At 47.5% G+C, this 14,139-nt stretch overlaps 2 protein-coding genes across 2 annotated transcripts; one reads left to right on the top strand and one right to left on the bottom strand.

Annotated features, from left to right (window-relative positions):
- Nucleotides 1–2,802: 2,802 nt before the first annotated feature.
- Nucleotides 2,803–4,494, bottom strand: LOC123055550 (uncharacterized). Its single transcript, XM_044479523.1, has one exon. The coding sequence runs from the start codon at nt 4,368–4,370 to the stop codon at nt 3,126–3,128; it is 1,245 nt and encodes a 414-aa protein (XP_044335458.1). The 5' UTR covers nt 4,371–4,494; the 3' UTR covers nt 2,803–3,125.
- A 4,729-nt stretch (nt 4,495–9,223) lies between these two features.
- LOC123055570 (protein NRT1/ PTR FAMILY 3.1-like) lies at nt 9,224–11,267 on the top strand. The gene is made up of 3 exons (XM_044479533.1): nt 9,224–9,254; nt 9,339–10,131; nt 10,237–11,267. Exons 1-3 carry the CDS (start codon nt 9,239–9,241, stop codon nt 11,174–11,176), a joined length of 1,749 nt encoding a protein of 582 aa, XP_044335468.1. The 5' UTR covers nt 9,224–9,238; the 3' UTR covers nt 11,177–11,267.
- The last annotated feature ends 2,872 nt before the right edge of the window (nt 11,268–14,139 follow it).

Below are 14,139 nucleotides of genomic sequence, written 5' to 3' on the forward strand. Positions count from 1 at the left end.
ATGCTCGTATAGAAGAAGGACGAGGCAGAGATGAATCACGTAGGTATGCAAATGTGTGCTTGGTTTTGGTCAAGTTTTAATGGCTAGCCAAATGATGGAAGGTACGTGGGCTCCTATTTCTGGTAAACAATCAAATTAGACGGCATCTTTCATATTTTGGAAAGAATCGAATTAAAGGGTAACAACATAACGCGAAAAATTATGGAAAGGAACAAATCACGCTCATGCAATAATATTTGGAAGGTGAGAATGGACCAGAATTGGGACGCATGCAATATTTAAGAATGACTAATGAATGTTGTTAACGTGTGTAGCAATCGAAACCCGATACGCATAGGCAGGATCATCCATTGATCCAACGGCTAATGCTCTAGGTGCCCCAGTTAATTTACCTTTGTGTGTGTGTATGTGTGTGTGTGTTTAATATGCAAGAATAAGAATGTAAGAGTGAAATTCATGAAAAACGAATTCCTAGAAGGAATGAATCGGTGGCATTGGAATTACCCTTAAGTAAGAAATAAACTAAAATAAGAGCTCTATTTTATAAGATGCAAGTATAAGCATATAATAATGGAATTTCCACATAAAAATAAAGTTCCCTAAGAAGGAATGAGTTAGTGGCCGTGGTATTACTCCTAAGGAAGTAAGAAATTAGTAGCATTGGTATTACACTTTAAGAAGAAAGAAAGTGTAAAAAACTAAAACAAACATTGAAAAATTTGCACACTGTGTACAAACAATGTACTTCTTCGTATATTCATGAATAAGCATATAGTGAAATTTTCAAAAAAAAATTGATAGAATTTGCACACAGTTTACATAGAAATTGCGCTATTCTATAATATGCAAGTATAAGCATATAATAATGAAACTTCCACCAAAAAGAAGTTTCATAAGAAGGAATGAATTATTGACATCAGTATTACCCTTAAGGAAGAAAGAAAAGGAAATAAATATTAAAAACAAATAATGAAGTTTTATTGAGAGAACTAATTATCTGCATTGGTAATACCATTTAAGAACAAGAAAATAAAACAAAACTAAGATAAACAGTGACAAAATTTGCAACTAGTTTACAAAAAGATTGTACTTTTTATTATATGCAAGAATAAGCATGTAATAGCGAATTTTTCACAAAAAGAACTTTCCTAAGAAGGAATGAATTAGTGGCACTCGTATTACGGTTAAAGAAAAAGAGAGTAAAAATTAAAACAAATAATGTCAAAATTTGCACATAAATTGTGTTTTTTTATAATAATCAAGATTAAACATATAATAATTGAATATCGCAAAAATGAAGTTTTCTAAGATGGAATGATTAGTGTCATTGGTATCACAGTTAAACAAGAAAATGAAACAAAAACTAAAACATAATGAAAATAATGAAGTTTTCTAAAGAAAAATGATTTAGTGCTATTGGTATTACCCTTCAAGAGGAAAGAAAATAAAAAAACAAACAATGGAAAAATTCACACAAAAATTGTGTTTCTTTATAGTATGCAAGAATAATCATATAATAGTGGATTTTCAAAAAATACAAGTTTCCTAAGGAATGATTTTTAGTGACATTGGTATTACCATTTAAGAAGAAAGAAAATGAAACAAAAACCAAAACAAAATCAAAATAATGAAGTTTTATATGGATGAATGAATTAGTGACATTGGTATTACCATTTTAAAAAAGAGAAAATGAAGAAAAGAATCAAATCAATTAAATGAAGTTTTTTAAGGAATAATGAATTCGTGGCATTGGTATTACTCCCTCCGTCCCATAATATAAGAGCATTTTTGACACTACATATGTCAAAAGCGCTCTTATATTATAGGACGGAGGGAGTACCATTTAAGAATAAGGTAGAATATCATATGGAAACCAATATTCAATGAAAATTTTGTGGAAACCATATTTTGAAGTTTCAAAAAAATATAAAAAAATGTGGGGTGTTGAGAAGATGATGTTTTATTGCTACACAAAGTTTCAAGTTGAAAAACATTACAAGATGTGAGCTATGAAAAAGAAAATTCAGCCCTAAATAGTGACATTACTATTCAGAACTATTTAACCCTGATTTTGTATTTTTCATAGCTCACATCTCTTAATGTGTTTCAACTTGAAATTTTGTGTGGCAATAAAACATCATCCTCTTAACATCCTGTATTTTTTTCAAAAAAAATTTAAACTTCAAAATATCTTTTCTTCTGGTTTTTCACTGGTTTCCATCGAATTGGTTTCCGTCTGATATTTACAATGAAGCAAAAACTTAAAAATTCAAAATTATGAAGTTTGAAAGGAAAAAATAATTATATTTTGATCTTTAAGAAGATAGAAAAAAATACTAAAATAAAATCAAAGTATTGTAATGAAATTTTCTAAGGAAGAATGAATTAGTGGCTTTGGTATTACCCTTTAAGAAGGAAGAAAATGCAAAAAAAAAATATTAAGCAAATAATGAAAAATTTTGCACATGATTTACGCATAAATTATGTTTTTATAATATGCAAGAATACATATAATAGTGGCACTTTGAAAAAAATAAGTGAACTAAAAGAAATAAATTAGTGGCATTGATATTACCCTTATGGCCTTATGGAAGAAAGAAAATGATACCAACACTTAAGAAAATGAAGAGGTAGAATGAATTAGCGTCATTAGTATTACCCTTTAAGAAGATAGAAGAATGAAACAAACACTTTAAAAAACTTCCGCACAACTTGGGACTTTTTAATATGTACAAAGAATAAACATATAGTAGTGTAATTTTCGCACTATACTACAATTTATACACATGTTATATAGTAATTGCATGTATACATTTTACACTCATCCAACATCCTGAATATACCCCTATAAACAGACTTAAAAAAAGAGAAGCAAAAAATGCATACAAACAGGCAACACGAAATGCGTTTCAGCCCAATAACAAATCGGCTGGCCCAAAGAACAGAGTGAAGCAAAAACACGGGACGGATTTTTTTTAATACAAATAGTGCAAATCTGTTCCAGATACGACGAAACGGATAACCTTTTGAAATTTTGATACACGATCAGGGACGTCATCACCTCCTCTCTGCTAGTCTGCTATGATGACAAAGTCGGCAGCCATGACAATCAGGCATCATCATCATCACCTCCTCTCCCTGCCATGATCAGTCAAGGCCGGCGGCCACGGCAACTTGCACGGGTACGCTTCTCCGGCGTACTTGTTTCTCTCGTGCTCGCGCTCCACTCGCATCGTGTCCAGCTCAACAGAGAATAACCACGCCTTCTCGCTCGGTGTCAGCAGGACGTATCTGGTATTCGCCGCAACAACCATGGCTTGTTGCCGGAAGAAGTGCTCCTCGCGCCCCGGCAGCCTAAGGGTGGCCTCCGGCAACTCCAGCTGCATCTCCAGCAGCCACTCATCTTCGTCACTGCCCGGATGCCGCCGTGCGAAGACCTTGAGGTCGTTGCCTATGAGGCGGATGACGCGCAGCGTGCCGTCCTCGCCGCCGACGATCCGCGAGGTCCGTATGTGCGACGGCCCCCAGACGGTCTCCGGGAATGCGGCGAGCGAGAACTCCGCGGTGGCCTCGTCAAGGGCAAGAACGGCGGTGGCGCATCCGTCAATTCCCCAGTACAGAGTGCCGTTTGCGCGCCCTACGAAATTTTCGGGGCCGAGCTTTGGGAGCTCGACGTGGCTGGTGATCTCGCTGTAAATAATGCGCCAGCCGCCATCCCTGCCCGTGGAGAACACACATGCCATGGCATCGTCGACGGCCGCAAGGACCCTGAAGTTGGACGTGCTGACGCGGCGGTCCGCGTCGTCGCCGTCAAGCAGGAACACGCCGAGGCGGCCGGTTCCGTCCAGATCCTCCGGCCAGAGGATCCCCTGGTAGAGCCCGGTGAGCGGCTCGCATACCATAAGGTCGGGGTAGTGGCGGACACGGCGACTGTAGTCGCGCCAGCTCTGCGGCGCCCTCTTCTTGGTGAGGAGGAGGAGGCTGCCGCGGCTGTCCGCGATCTCCCACGATCCGCTCTCCGGGAGGAACTCGAGGAAGAAGCGGCTGCGGTCGACGACGACCGGCGAGGAGGGGACGAAGAGGGGCTCGCCGCCCTGGACGGTGTGGTAGTCGCCGACGTACGGGACCTGCTCGTGGACCGGGCCGAAGCGGGCGAGGAAGCCGGGGTTCCCGACGACGCGGCACCACCGCTTGCAGGCGGCCGCGGCGCGGACGAGGCATGGCGACGGGCCGAGGCGGAGGAGGATGAGCTCGAAGAGGTGGTCGGGGAGGTCCTCCACGGTCGTCGGTCCGGCCTCTTTCTTCTTCTTGTTTTTGGCTTCGCTCTTCTTGCCCCGCCGCCGACGACGAGGTCCCTCCGACGACGCCATATGCGAAGGGAAGGGGAGTGGCGTCTCTCTCACGCACCGCGCTGACGAGTGACGGCCGCCTGTCGCGAAATTCTGCTCTAGATAAACAAGATCGCCACAGCCCACAGCGCGCGCCGGCAGTCGAGCGTTGACCCGAGGCGGCGAGGAGGAGTGCCGCGCCCTCCAAGTCTCGCGCCATGGCGTGTGGCGTGTTGTTAACTACTCCAGCGCGATCGACGCGCGTAAACGTGTCCGCTGAAAGATTCGAGCGGCGCAATGCACCATTTAAGGCGCCCGCAGTCCTTGCACGTCCATGTCAACAAGCCAAACGGCCAGATGTTGAGGCCAGGGACTTAGGAAAAGGAGAGTCCTCTAATTTTTTTTTCATTTTTGCTATGTGTAAGTTGCATGAATTACTATTTTGTGCAGTATTTGTGTGTCTTACAGTGAAGCACAGGCTTTGGATGTCGGACCGACGGGCGAGGCATGGCTTGCAGGACCAGTCATCCGCGTGTTTTACGAGTCTGCAAGACGAGGACAACGTCAAACATATTCCGTCCAAGTGCGTATATGCTCGAAAGTGTGTCATAAGGTGTGGGACCCCCTACGGATCAATGGACACGCCCGCTGACCGGTGGTTCAGGTCTTCAGGGAGAGGAGAAACTTCATGGGCACAGATAGGAGAGGCTTCGACACATTGGCCATGGCTTGATCTTTATGGAAGGAGTGTAATGTTAGAGTGTTTAACGGAGTGACGCAACAAATGTCACCAACTGCGCTATCACTTCACGTGCTGGATGAGGTTGCTGAGTGGAGGAAAACGGGTGTTGGTTTTGGTGGTTTACAACAATTTGTGAGGAGTTAGCTTAACGTTCCTAGTTTGGAGTTGGTGTAAGGCGATGGCCTCGCGTCTGCCTGAATGTTCGTATCCGGGGCATGCTTCTTGTAATTAATCTTCAATCTTCTATAAAAATACGATACGTCATTAGTGTACTGTTAAAAAAACTATTTTGTGTAAGTCATTTTTCCTTCTGCTAGTATTTGGTCTGCCTTTTGCATTCCATTTCGACGATGAGCAAAAAAGAGTTCATTTTCAACGTGCTAAGAGAGACGAATAATTTTGAACATCAACACTGGGTATAACATAGACATATACACTCAATTAGGGACATATCTGAAAATTGCACAACGTGCTTAGTTTCTTTAAATATTGTGAAATACCTCAATTTCTTTGGAAATTATGTGCACATTTTTTGTCGACAATTATTTTAAGTTTCTTTTTCATTCCTTTCTAGGTTAATAATAATACCCTTAAATCATCTTCTCTAGAAAATTTTATGTTTGTTGTTTGAATACCGAGTATAGAACATGGACACGTAGATGAAAGTTCTATACAATGTGTGTGTAAATCTTGTTGTTGTCCGAGAGTTACACAAATATATGGTGTTCTTACGTATTACGGAATCGTGCAAGTTCTATGTAATCAGTGTGCAAGTTTTGTCATAATTTGTTTGAAGTACTATTTTCCTTTTCATTTTTTTTCGTTTATGGTAATACTAATTCATTAATTCATCCCATCTTAGAATAAGGTTTTTTTAATACATTTTCGTGTTATTGCTGTCTTTTTTTGCGAGGTATTTGCTGTCTTTGTTAATTGATGTCTTCTGCCTATATTTTCCTACAATTTTGCATGCGGCAACAGTTTAATGTACTTCAATCGCGTGACACTACTTATTTTGTGTTAGGAACTGTAAAAGAAATACAGTTTTATAATTAATACTAAATGTCATGGTAAGGGTTTATACTAAAGTATATTATTTATTTAAATGAACTTTAGGAACATCAATACTAAAGTACATTATTTATTTAAATGAACTTTAAATGTACCTATTTTGTGTTAATGTACTTTTGGAACTTTAAATGAAACCCTTACCATGAACTTTAAAGAGCAGCATGCATATATTTGGAATACTAAATTTTTATTAGACACCTATAAACCTGGATGGAGGGAGTATTGTGTATCTAAAAAATGGCTTTGATGCAGCTTCCATAATTGGTTCCTTTGGGGAGAATAAGATACAACACTAGCTTCAAGTCTGCGGCCTGCGTAGCGGTGACCCTGCCACCAACGTCGAGCACTAGCACTAGTTCTTGTTCAGAAGGAAAAAACGTCGAGTACTAGTTTTTTCTTTAGAAACAAGTACGCCACCTTGATGTGGGAGCTGCAGTTTCAAGCATAGAATATCCTGCAGCCAGAGGCCCAAACCTTGATGGCGTAGAGTTAACCTTATATCTACACTACATAGGCCGATTTATGTTCCAGTTTCTGTTTTTTTTTGTTTGTTTATCTTTTCAATATTGTTCTTATTTTTACTTTTACATTTATTAAAAAACCATTCTCTGTTATGTTTGTGTTCACCTTTTTTTTACAAACGTCTCCTTTCAAATACATGAATATCTCTGTTATTTATAATGGATGGGCATTTCATGGTAAGGGTTCATACTAAAGTACATTATTTATCATCGCAGAAAAATAAGAAATAAACTATATTATTTATTTAAACAGTAAGTGGGTGGCCCATGTTGGAGCTAGTGGGTGGCCCATGTTGGAGCTAGTGAGGCGATTTTGTCCCAAATCTCGCTATAGGCGAAGAGTTTGTCCTTAGGAATGAAGGGCCTTTTTCCTACTGAAAACAATGCTCCCCCTGCATCGATTTTTCTTAAGGTGACATATATTGTACAAAGATATGAAAAAAAATACCTTACTTAGAGAAAAAAAAAGGGAAACACGATATTACTCATGGGTTCTGGTTTCAACACTAATTTGGAGATGGACTGAATGAACAAAAAACATAGCATTGCTAAGGACTCTGCTTGCTTCAAGGATTATAAAAACCATAACAACCCCGGTAAAACCAACACTTATCTCAGTCCCTTGAAAAGACAATTAATCTCACAGATTCGCACATATCCCGAAGCCGTCTACTTTGAAATGGGAAGCATCCGAGACTGAAGCACATGCTCCACGGTTTTTAGGGCATCTCCAGCCGTTGGTCCTCCAGGAGGGGCAAAAAATCGCCGGGGCGGAGGTGGAGGCAGGAAGAGCCGCCGGACGAGGAGGAGGACGCCCCGGTCTCCATGCGCCTCGGTGTCCAGGAGCTTCCCCGACGGCGTGAGAAGGACGGGGGAGCGGAGTACTCGAGGCGCGGCGTGTTGCCGCCCTCGATGTACTCGAGGACGGCCTCCAATGTGCGGCCGGGCATGCCCCACCACCGGCGCCGGCCATCGGAGTTGAGCCTGCCGGAGGGCACGACGCCGTTGGTGGCCTCGAGCTGCTCGGCGTGACGGCGGCGGAAGTAGGGCTCCCAGAGCGGGCTGTCGGGGACGTACCGTGGCCCCTCCCTCGCCGCCCGCGGCAGGGACGCGCGGATGCGTGCGATCTCCGCACGCCGCGTCACCCCGGTGGGTGGTGGTGGCACCGGCACGCCGCCGACGCTGATCCTCCAAGCCCCGGGCACCCGCATGTCCGGCGGGACCGGCTACTCGGCCTCGAAAAGGAGGCGAGCCTCGTCCTCGTGCAGATGACGGCGCCCGAATCCGTTCGCCCGCCATGCCGTCGCCTGGGAAACGCTCGGCGAGAGGAGGAAAGGGGGAGAAATGAGCGCGTCGTCGGTGGATGATCGGGGTGAGTCTCTCCGGCGCGCTTGCAGTCGGCTTTTATAGGCGGAGACGCCGCGTGGTAGGCTTGGCCGGCGCGTTACGCATGGCGTCATTGCATGGCGGCCGAGGGACGCGCCGCCCAGCCTTCACTGCGCCACCCGTGAGGCATCAATGGAGGCTGACCGGCGCGACAGCTTTGGCATTGATTCACCGCGGGAAACGAGGCGATGAGGACGACGAAGGGGCGAGAAAAAGGTAGAGTCGCTGGCGCGGCGGGCCCGCGGCTCTTCGCGCCAAAAACGATTCGCCCGGCACCCCCCGAGCGACCTCCAACGAGCCGGGTTCGGGTTGGGTCCGCCGACGCCAATTTCGGCCCGAACCGACAAAAACTGGGCTCTTGAAGGCGCGACTGGGCCGATTTTTTGGCGCCGACGGACGAAAAAAGTCTAGAAGGCCTTCTTAAGAGCGCGGCTGAAGATGCTCTAAAGATCCACTCTCCATGGATTCCCTCTGAGACGACACATACGAGAAGCATACATAAGTTTACGAAACCTTCCAACTAAACCAAGCATCACTCCCCCTGATTTTCACGGATGGGCCCCTGCCACTCCTAAACACCAATACTGATGCTCCACGTTGGTATTACGGAAGATACGTACTCCCTCCGTCCTATTATGTAAGATGTTTTTTAGCATTACACTAGTGTTAAAAAACGTTTTACATTATAGGACAAAGGGAGTAGCTATTTTTTTTTGAAGTCTAGCATTGCCCCTCATAATGGAGTTGCCTGTCATATTTAATCAACCGAGGGAACTTGGATCAAAGACCAACTGACCTGCTGACTGCGAGTCTTTTAGTATTAAACAGCTGTGATCTACGATCCGTTGGCAGATTTAACCTCTGAACTTGCTGCTTGCACCGGTCTTCGGCGCAGTACAGTTCGCTTGTTTTGTCTCCGATGATGATGCTTCGCTGTTCCCAGTGAGATCCACGCTAATTACGGGTTAGTTCACTCACTACCGATATACTATGTCAACTTGCCAGTAGCTCACTGAGTAGCTTTTATGTACGCTAGCCCTCCCACACTACTGCTTCACTAGTCACATCAAGTCCACCAATACGCAGTAAGAAAGGGACTACAGAGAGCTGTAACTCCAACAATGGCGGATGCAGCGCCGGCCGATGAAGATGGATCGCCGAAGAAGACGAAGCAGGGCGGCTTCAAGACAATGCCCTTCATACTAGGTGCTTGATTCCCCCGTGCTTTGCTTAAATTTCTTTCTGCAGCGCAGTATATATCTCGCCCGTGTTGACTGTCGACGCATGCAGCGAACGAGGTGTGCGACAGGTTCGCGACGGCCGGCTTCAACGCCAACATGATCACGTACCTCACACAGCAGCTGCACCTGCCGCTGGTGGAGGCCTCCAACCTGCTCACCAACTTCATGGGCACGGCGGCCTTCACCCCGGTCTTCGGCGCCATCATCGCCGACTCCTACGCCGGCCGCTTCTGGACCATCGCCGCCGGCGGCGCGCTGTACCAGCTCGGCATGCTCGGCCTCGTCGTGTCCGCGCTCGCCACTGCCCTCCGCCCCGCGCCTTGCGCCGCCGCCGCCCTGTCGACGCCCGCGTGCCAGCGCGCGAACGGTGGGCAGCTCGCCGTGCTTTACGTGTCGCTGCTCTTCACCGCGCTGGGGTCCGGCGGCATCCGGCCGTGCGTGGTGGCGTTCGGCGCCGACCAGTTCGGCGTGGGAGGGAGGCGGCCCGGCGGCGAGCAGAAGTGGAGCTTCTTCAACTTCTACTTCTTCACCATGGGGCTCGCCGTGCTGCTGGCGCTGACGGTGGTGGTGTACGTCCAGGAGAACGTCGGGTGGGGATGGGGGTTCGGCATCCCCGCCATCGCCATGTTCGTCTCCGTGCTCTCGTTCGTGGTCGGCTACCCGCTCTACGTCAGGGTGAAGCCCGGGGGTAGCCCCTTCGTGAGGCTGGTTCAGGTCGTCGCCGCGGCGATCAAGAAGAGGAAGGAGGCCGTGCCGGAGGACGCCGGCATGCTGTACCAGAACAAGGAGCTGGACGCTCCCATCACCGCCGACGGGAGGCTGCTCCACACCAACCAGCTCAGGCAAGTAATTAACCTCGAGTTGCTACACTTGGTTCCATCTTCCATGTGCACCATTGTGTCTTTTTCCTCATGTGGTTCGTTTGTTTATTGATCGCCAACGTGAAGGTTCTTGGATCGAGCGGCTATAGTGACGACGACCGACGCCGACGCCGTTGACTCCGGCGCCGAGCCGGACATGTGGCGGCTGGCGACGGTGCACCGGGTGGAGGAGCTCAAGTCCATCGTGCGCATGCTGCCCCTGTGGGCGGCCAGCATCACGCTCATCGCCGCCGCCTCGCACAACTTCACCTTCGCCATCCAGCAGTCGCGCACCATGGACCGCCGCCTCACGCCGCGGTTCGAGATCCCGCCGGCCAGCATGATCATCTTCACCACGCTCACCATGCTCGTCAGCCTCTCCATCTACGACCGCGCCTTCGTCCCGCTCGCGCGCCGCTACACCGGCCGGCAGTCGGGGATCTCCTACTTCCAGCGCATGGGCGCCGGGCTCGCCGTCTCCGTGCTGGGCGTCCTCGCGGGGGCGCTCGTCGAGGGCAAGCGGCGCAGGGCGGCGGCGGAGCACGGGCTCCTGGACAGCCCCGGCGCCACCGTGCCGATCAGCGTGTTTTGGCTGGTGCCGCAGTACGCGCTCCACGGGGTGAGCGACGCGCTGTCCACGGTGGCGCACATGGAGTTCCTGTACGACCAGTCGCCGGAGAGCATGCGCAGCTCCTCGGCGGCGCTGTTCTGGGTGGCCGGCTCGCTCGGGAACTACCTGGGAACGCTGCTCGTCACGGTGGTGCAGAGCGCGAGCGGAGGGGAGTGGCTGCAGGACAACATCAACCGGGGCAGGCTGGATTACTACTACTGGCTCGTGACCTTCCTCATGGCGCTCAACCTTGCGTACTACATCGTCTGCTTCCATTTTTACACCCTGAAGTCCCTCGACGTGGAGGGGAACGCGGCGCAACGGCGGCAAGATGACGGTGAGGGCCAAAGTCGGAGTGCGGAGAGGGAGACTGAGCTCGATGCTGGCCGCATTGGAGCTTCGAAAAGTTGTGAGTAGGATCATTTTTAATGGTGTAGTTAACATCACTACATCATTGTATCTTTGAACTACCGAACTTATATTGACGTAAGAGCAACTCCAAGGGGCCGACCCAAACAGACGGTGATTTTATCCGCTTTTTGTTCGTTAGGTTCGGTCAGACGGACACGGATGTTAGCTTTCGTATTTTGATCGGCGCGTGCGCCCAACGCTGGCCTGAACCTATTTTGACGGCGCTAGAAAAAAAATAAACGCATGCATATAAAAAAACATCATTAATTAAACATTAAAGCCGGCCACGAAGACTGGCGAGAGTCCACGCGTCCACATTTGCACTTAAAAAAATAAAACAGGCTAAACTACGAGGCGGCGCGCTGCCTTAGGCAGCGGCGTTGTCGTCCTCAGGGTCCGTGAGGTAGATAAGCGTCGGCGCCGGCCCGGCCCATACGAACGCCGTGTTTCAGAGCGTCGTCATGTCGAGCAGTGCCGACGCGGGGGTGTGTGCGGCCGCCTGTGCAGCCGCGGCCTGGCGCACCTTCTCCTCGGCGCTGCTCCTCCTCGAGGTCGCGCTCGAGCATCTCGAGGTACTCGCCGTCGCGGCGCTCCTCGGCCACCCTGATCTGGCGCCAGTGCTCGAGGTACGCCGCCTCCTGCGCCGGCGTCACTCCATCCAGACCGGCGGCGCGCGTACCCACTCGCGCACTACTCCCGTCCGGGAGTAGCGCTCGATGGGGGACGGCTCCCGCTCCGGCGCCGGCTTGATAGGGGAGGCGGGGCCACCGGCGGCACCATGCTGTTGCCCGTCGCGGAGAGGGCAAGTGCCTGCGCCATTGCCGCCTCGTACCGAGCCTCCTCTTCCGCCTCCGTCCTGCGCGGCTCGTCCTCTTCGCTCTCCCGGTAGACGGTCGCAAGGGCAGTGGGTAGTTGGACGGCAGCCATATGGGGATGCGGCGAACAGCGAGAAGGCGCGCGAAGCGTCCGTTCGGCGTCGGCGCAGACACATTTAGGGCGTAAATTTGGGCCGCAAATGCGTCGGCGCGAACGCGACGCAAACGTGATTTGGGTTTGGGTCGACGCGTTGGGCCACCACTTTTATCCGTGCCGATCCAAACGGACGCAGACAGATGAAATGGGTCGGTCCTTTAGAGTTGCTCTAACAGAATAAAAAGGGAGAAATTCAGATGTAGCATTGTTCCTTCTTTTTGTTGCAGCTCCTCGGTTGTTTGAAAAAAACATCTGAAAATGCTAGCCATCTAAAATTGCGCAGTGCGAAGCCTATTGCACTTTTTGATGGTGCACAATTTTTACTGAAATCTGAACGATTTCTTTCTTAAGGTCGTGCATTTTTGTCTTCAAAGGTGAGTACCTGGCGTGTGCATTACATGATGCACACAACCATATTATTAAACGTGAAATAAGTTCAAATCACTGAGTACTCGACAATGAAATAAATAAACGAAAAACACGACCACAAGCGGTCAAAGCCAAGATTACATAACTCATCCATATAATCTATGAGTGGCTCACCAGCAAACTGGTTGAACAAACCTATGCAACCGTTTCCAGCCGGCTGCACCCAGAGTCATAAGCGTTTGCGGGTCCACACGTTGGACGCTACAGTGATGACCCCATATGAATTAAGGTCGTAGCTCTGTAGATAACCTACAAGAAATTAGGAGAAGATGATCTGTTAAAGACGTAATCATTCCGACAATTTCATATTGCCCAGAGAATGGCTCAAACTCCCACACGGATTTGGCCCTTTAGCTTATGATGAAAACCACCTAACCAGTTTCCAAATAAATTTGAAATACACGTTGGTGGTTCTAAATTGTATTTAACATGAACTGTGCGCCAGATCATTGTAGTAAACTGACATGACAGAAATGAATGATGAATTGTCTCCTTCTGATCACAAAAATAACATTTTTTTGTCGCCATGCAAGTTACGTTTAGAAAGATTAACTTTGTTAAGAAGTACCCCCTTTGCAAAAACCAAATGAAAACTTTGATCTTAGAAGGAACCTTCATTTTCCAAATACGTTTTCTGCGAAAAATAGGTCCACGGTCCATAAGATCTGCATACATAGACTTCATAGTGAAGACACCATTAGCGATTAACCTCCACTAGAATGGATCTGGCATCTGACTTAGATCAGTCGACATAAATTTAGAAACCAAATGGTCCCAGTTAGTTAATTTGTCACTCAGTAATGCTCTGCGTGGATGTTCGAAGGGTTATCCCCAAGAACAGAAGCCATCAAATCCTTTTTAACACAATAGTATACAGAGTCTGGTATTATAGAGCTAATGGAGTGTCACCCAATCAGGTATCTTCCCAAAAACTCATCGCTTGGTCGTCACCATCTTAAAGGAGCCTCTCTTAAAAAATATGACTTGACCTTCATCAAGCCACTCCAAACAGGTGAATCAATAGGCTTAACATCTACTTGCGATAATGTTTTGGAATTCAGGTATTTGTTATGCAACCACTCTTGCCGAACACCTTCCTCATTAAGTATATACAACCATTTGTTGAGTAAGCACATGTATTTTATTTCGAGATTCTCACCTTCTGTACTTCCACTTTTGTTCCTCGCATTGCCAAAAGAACCTAGGCTGGTAAAACTCCAGCATTTTCAACACCCCTTTAGGTATCTCAAAGAAGGATAGCATGAACTAGTGAGGACAACGTTGATGAGGGAAAGTCGTCCTCCATATGACAAGAGCTTACCCTTCCAACCGATGAGCGTCTTTTCGAAGCGTTTTCAATAAATTCCTTGTTGATGAGCTTACAGTCATGAATGAGAATCCTAAGGTACGTACACGAAAGGGATCCCACCTCACAGCCAAACAAATGCCTATACTGACTCTCCTCCTCTTTGACCTTACCAAAGTAGAAGAGCTCACTTTTGTGGAAATTAATATTGAGACATGAAAGTTGTTCAAAAAGACACAAAATGAACTTCATATTCATCACT

Source organism: Triticum aestivum, chromosome 1A (genome assembly GCF_018294505.1).
Source record: "Triticum aestivum cultivar Chinese Spring chromosome 1A, IWGSC CS RefSeq v2.1, whole genome shotgun sequence".
Lineage (NCBI taxonomy): Eukaryota > Viridiplantae > Streptophyta > Magnoliopsida > Poales > Poaceae > Triticum > Triticum aestivum.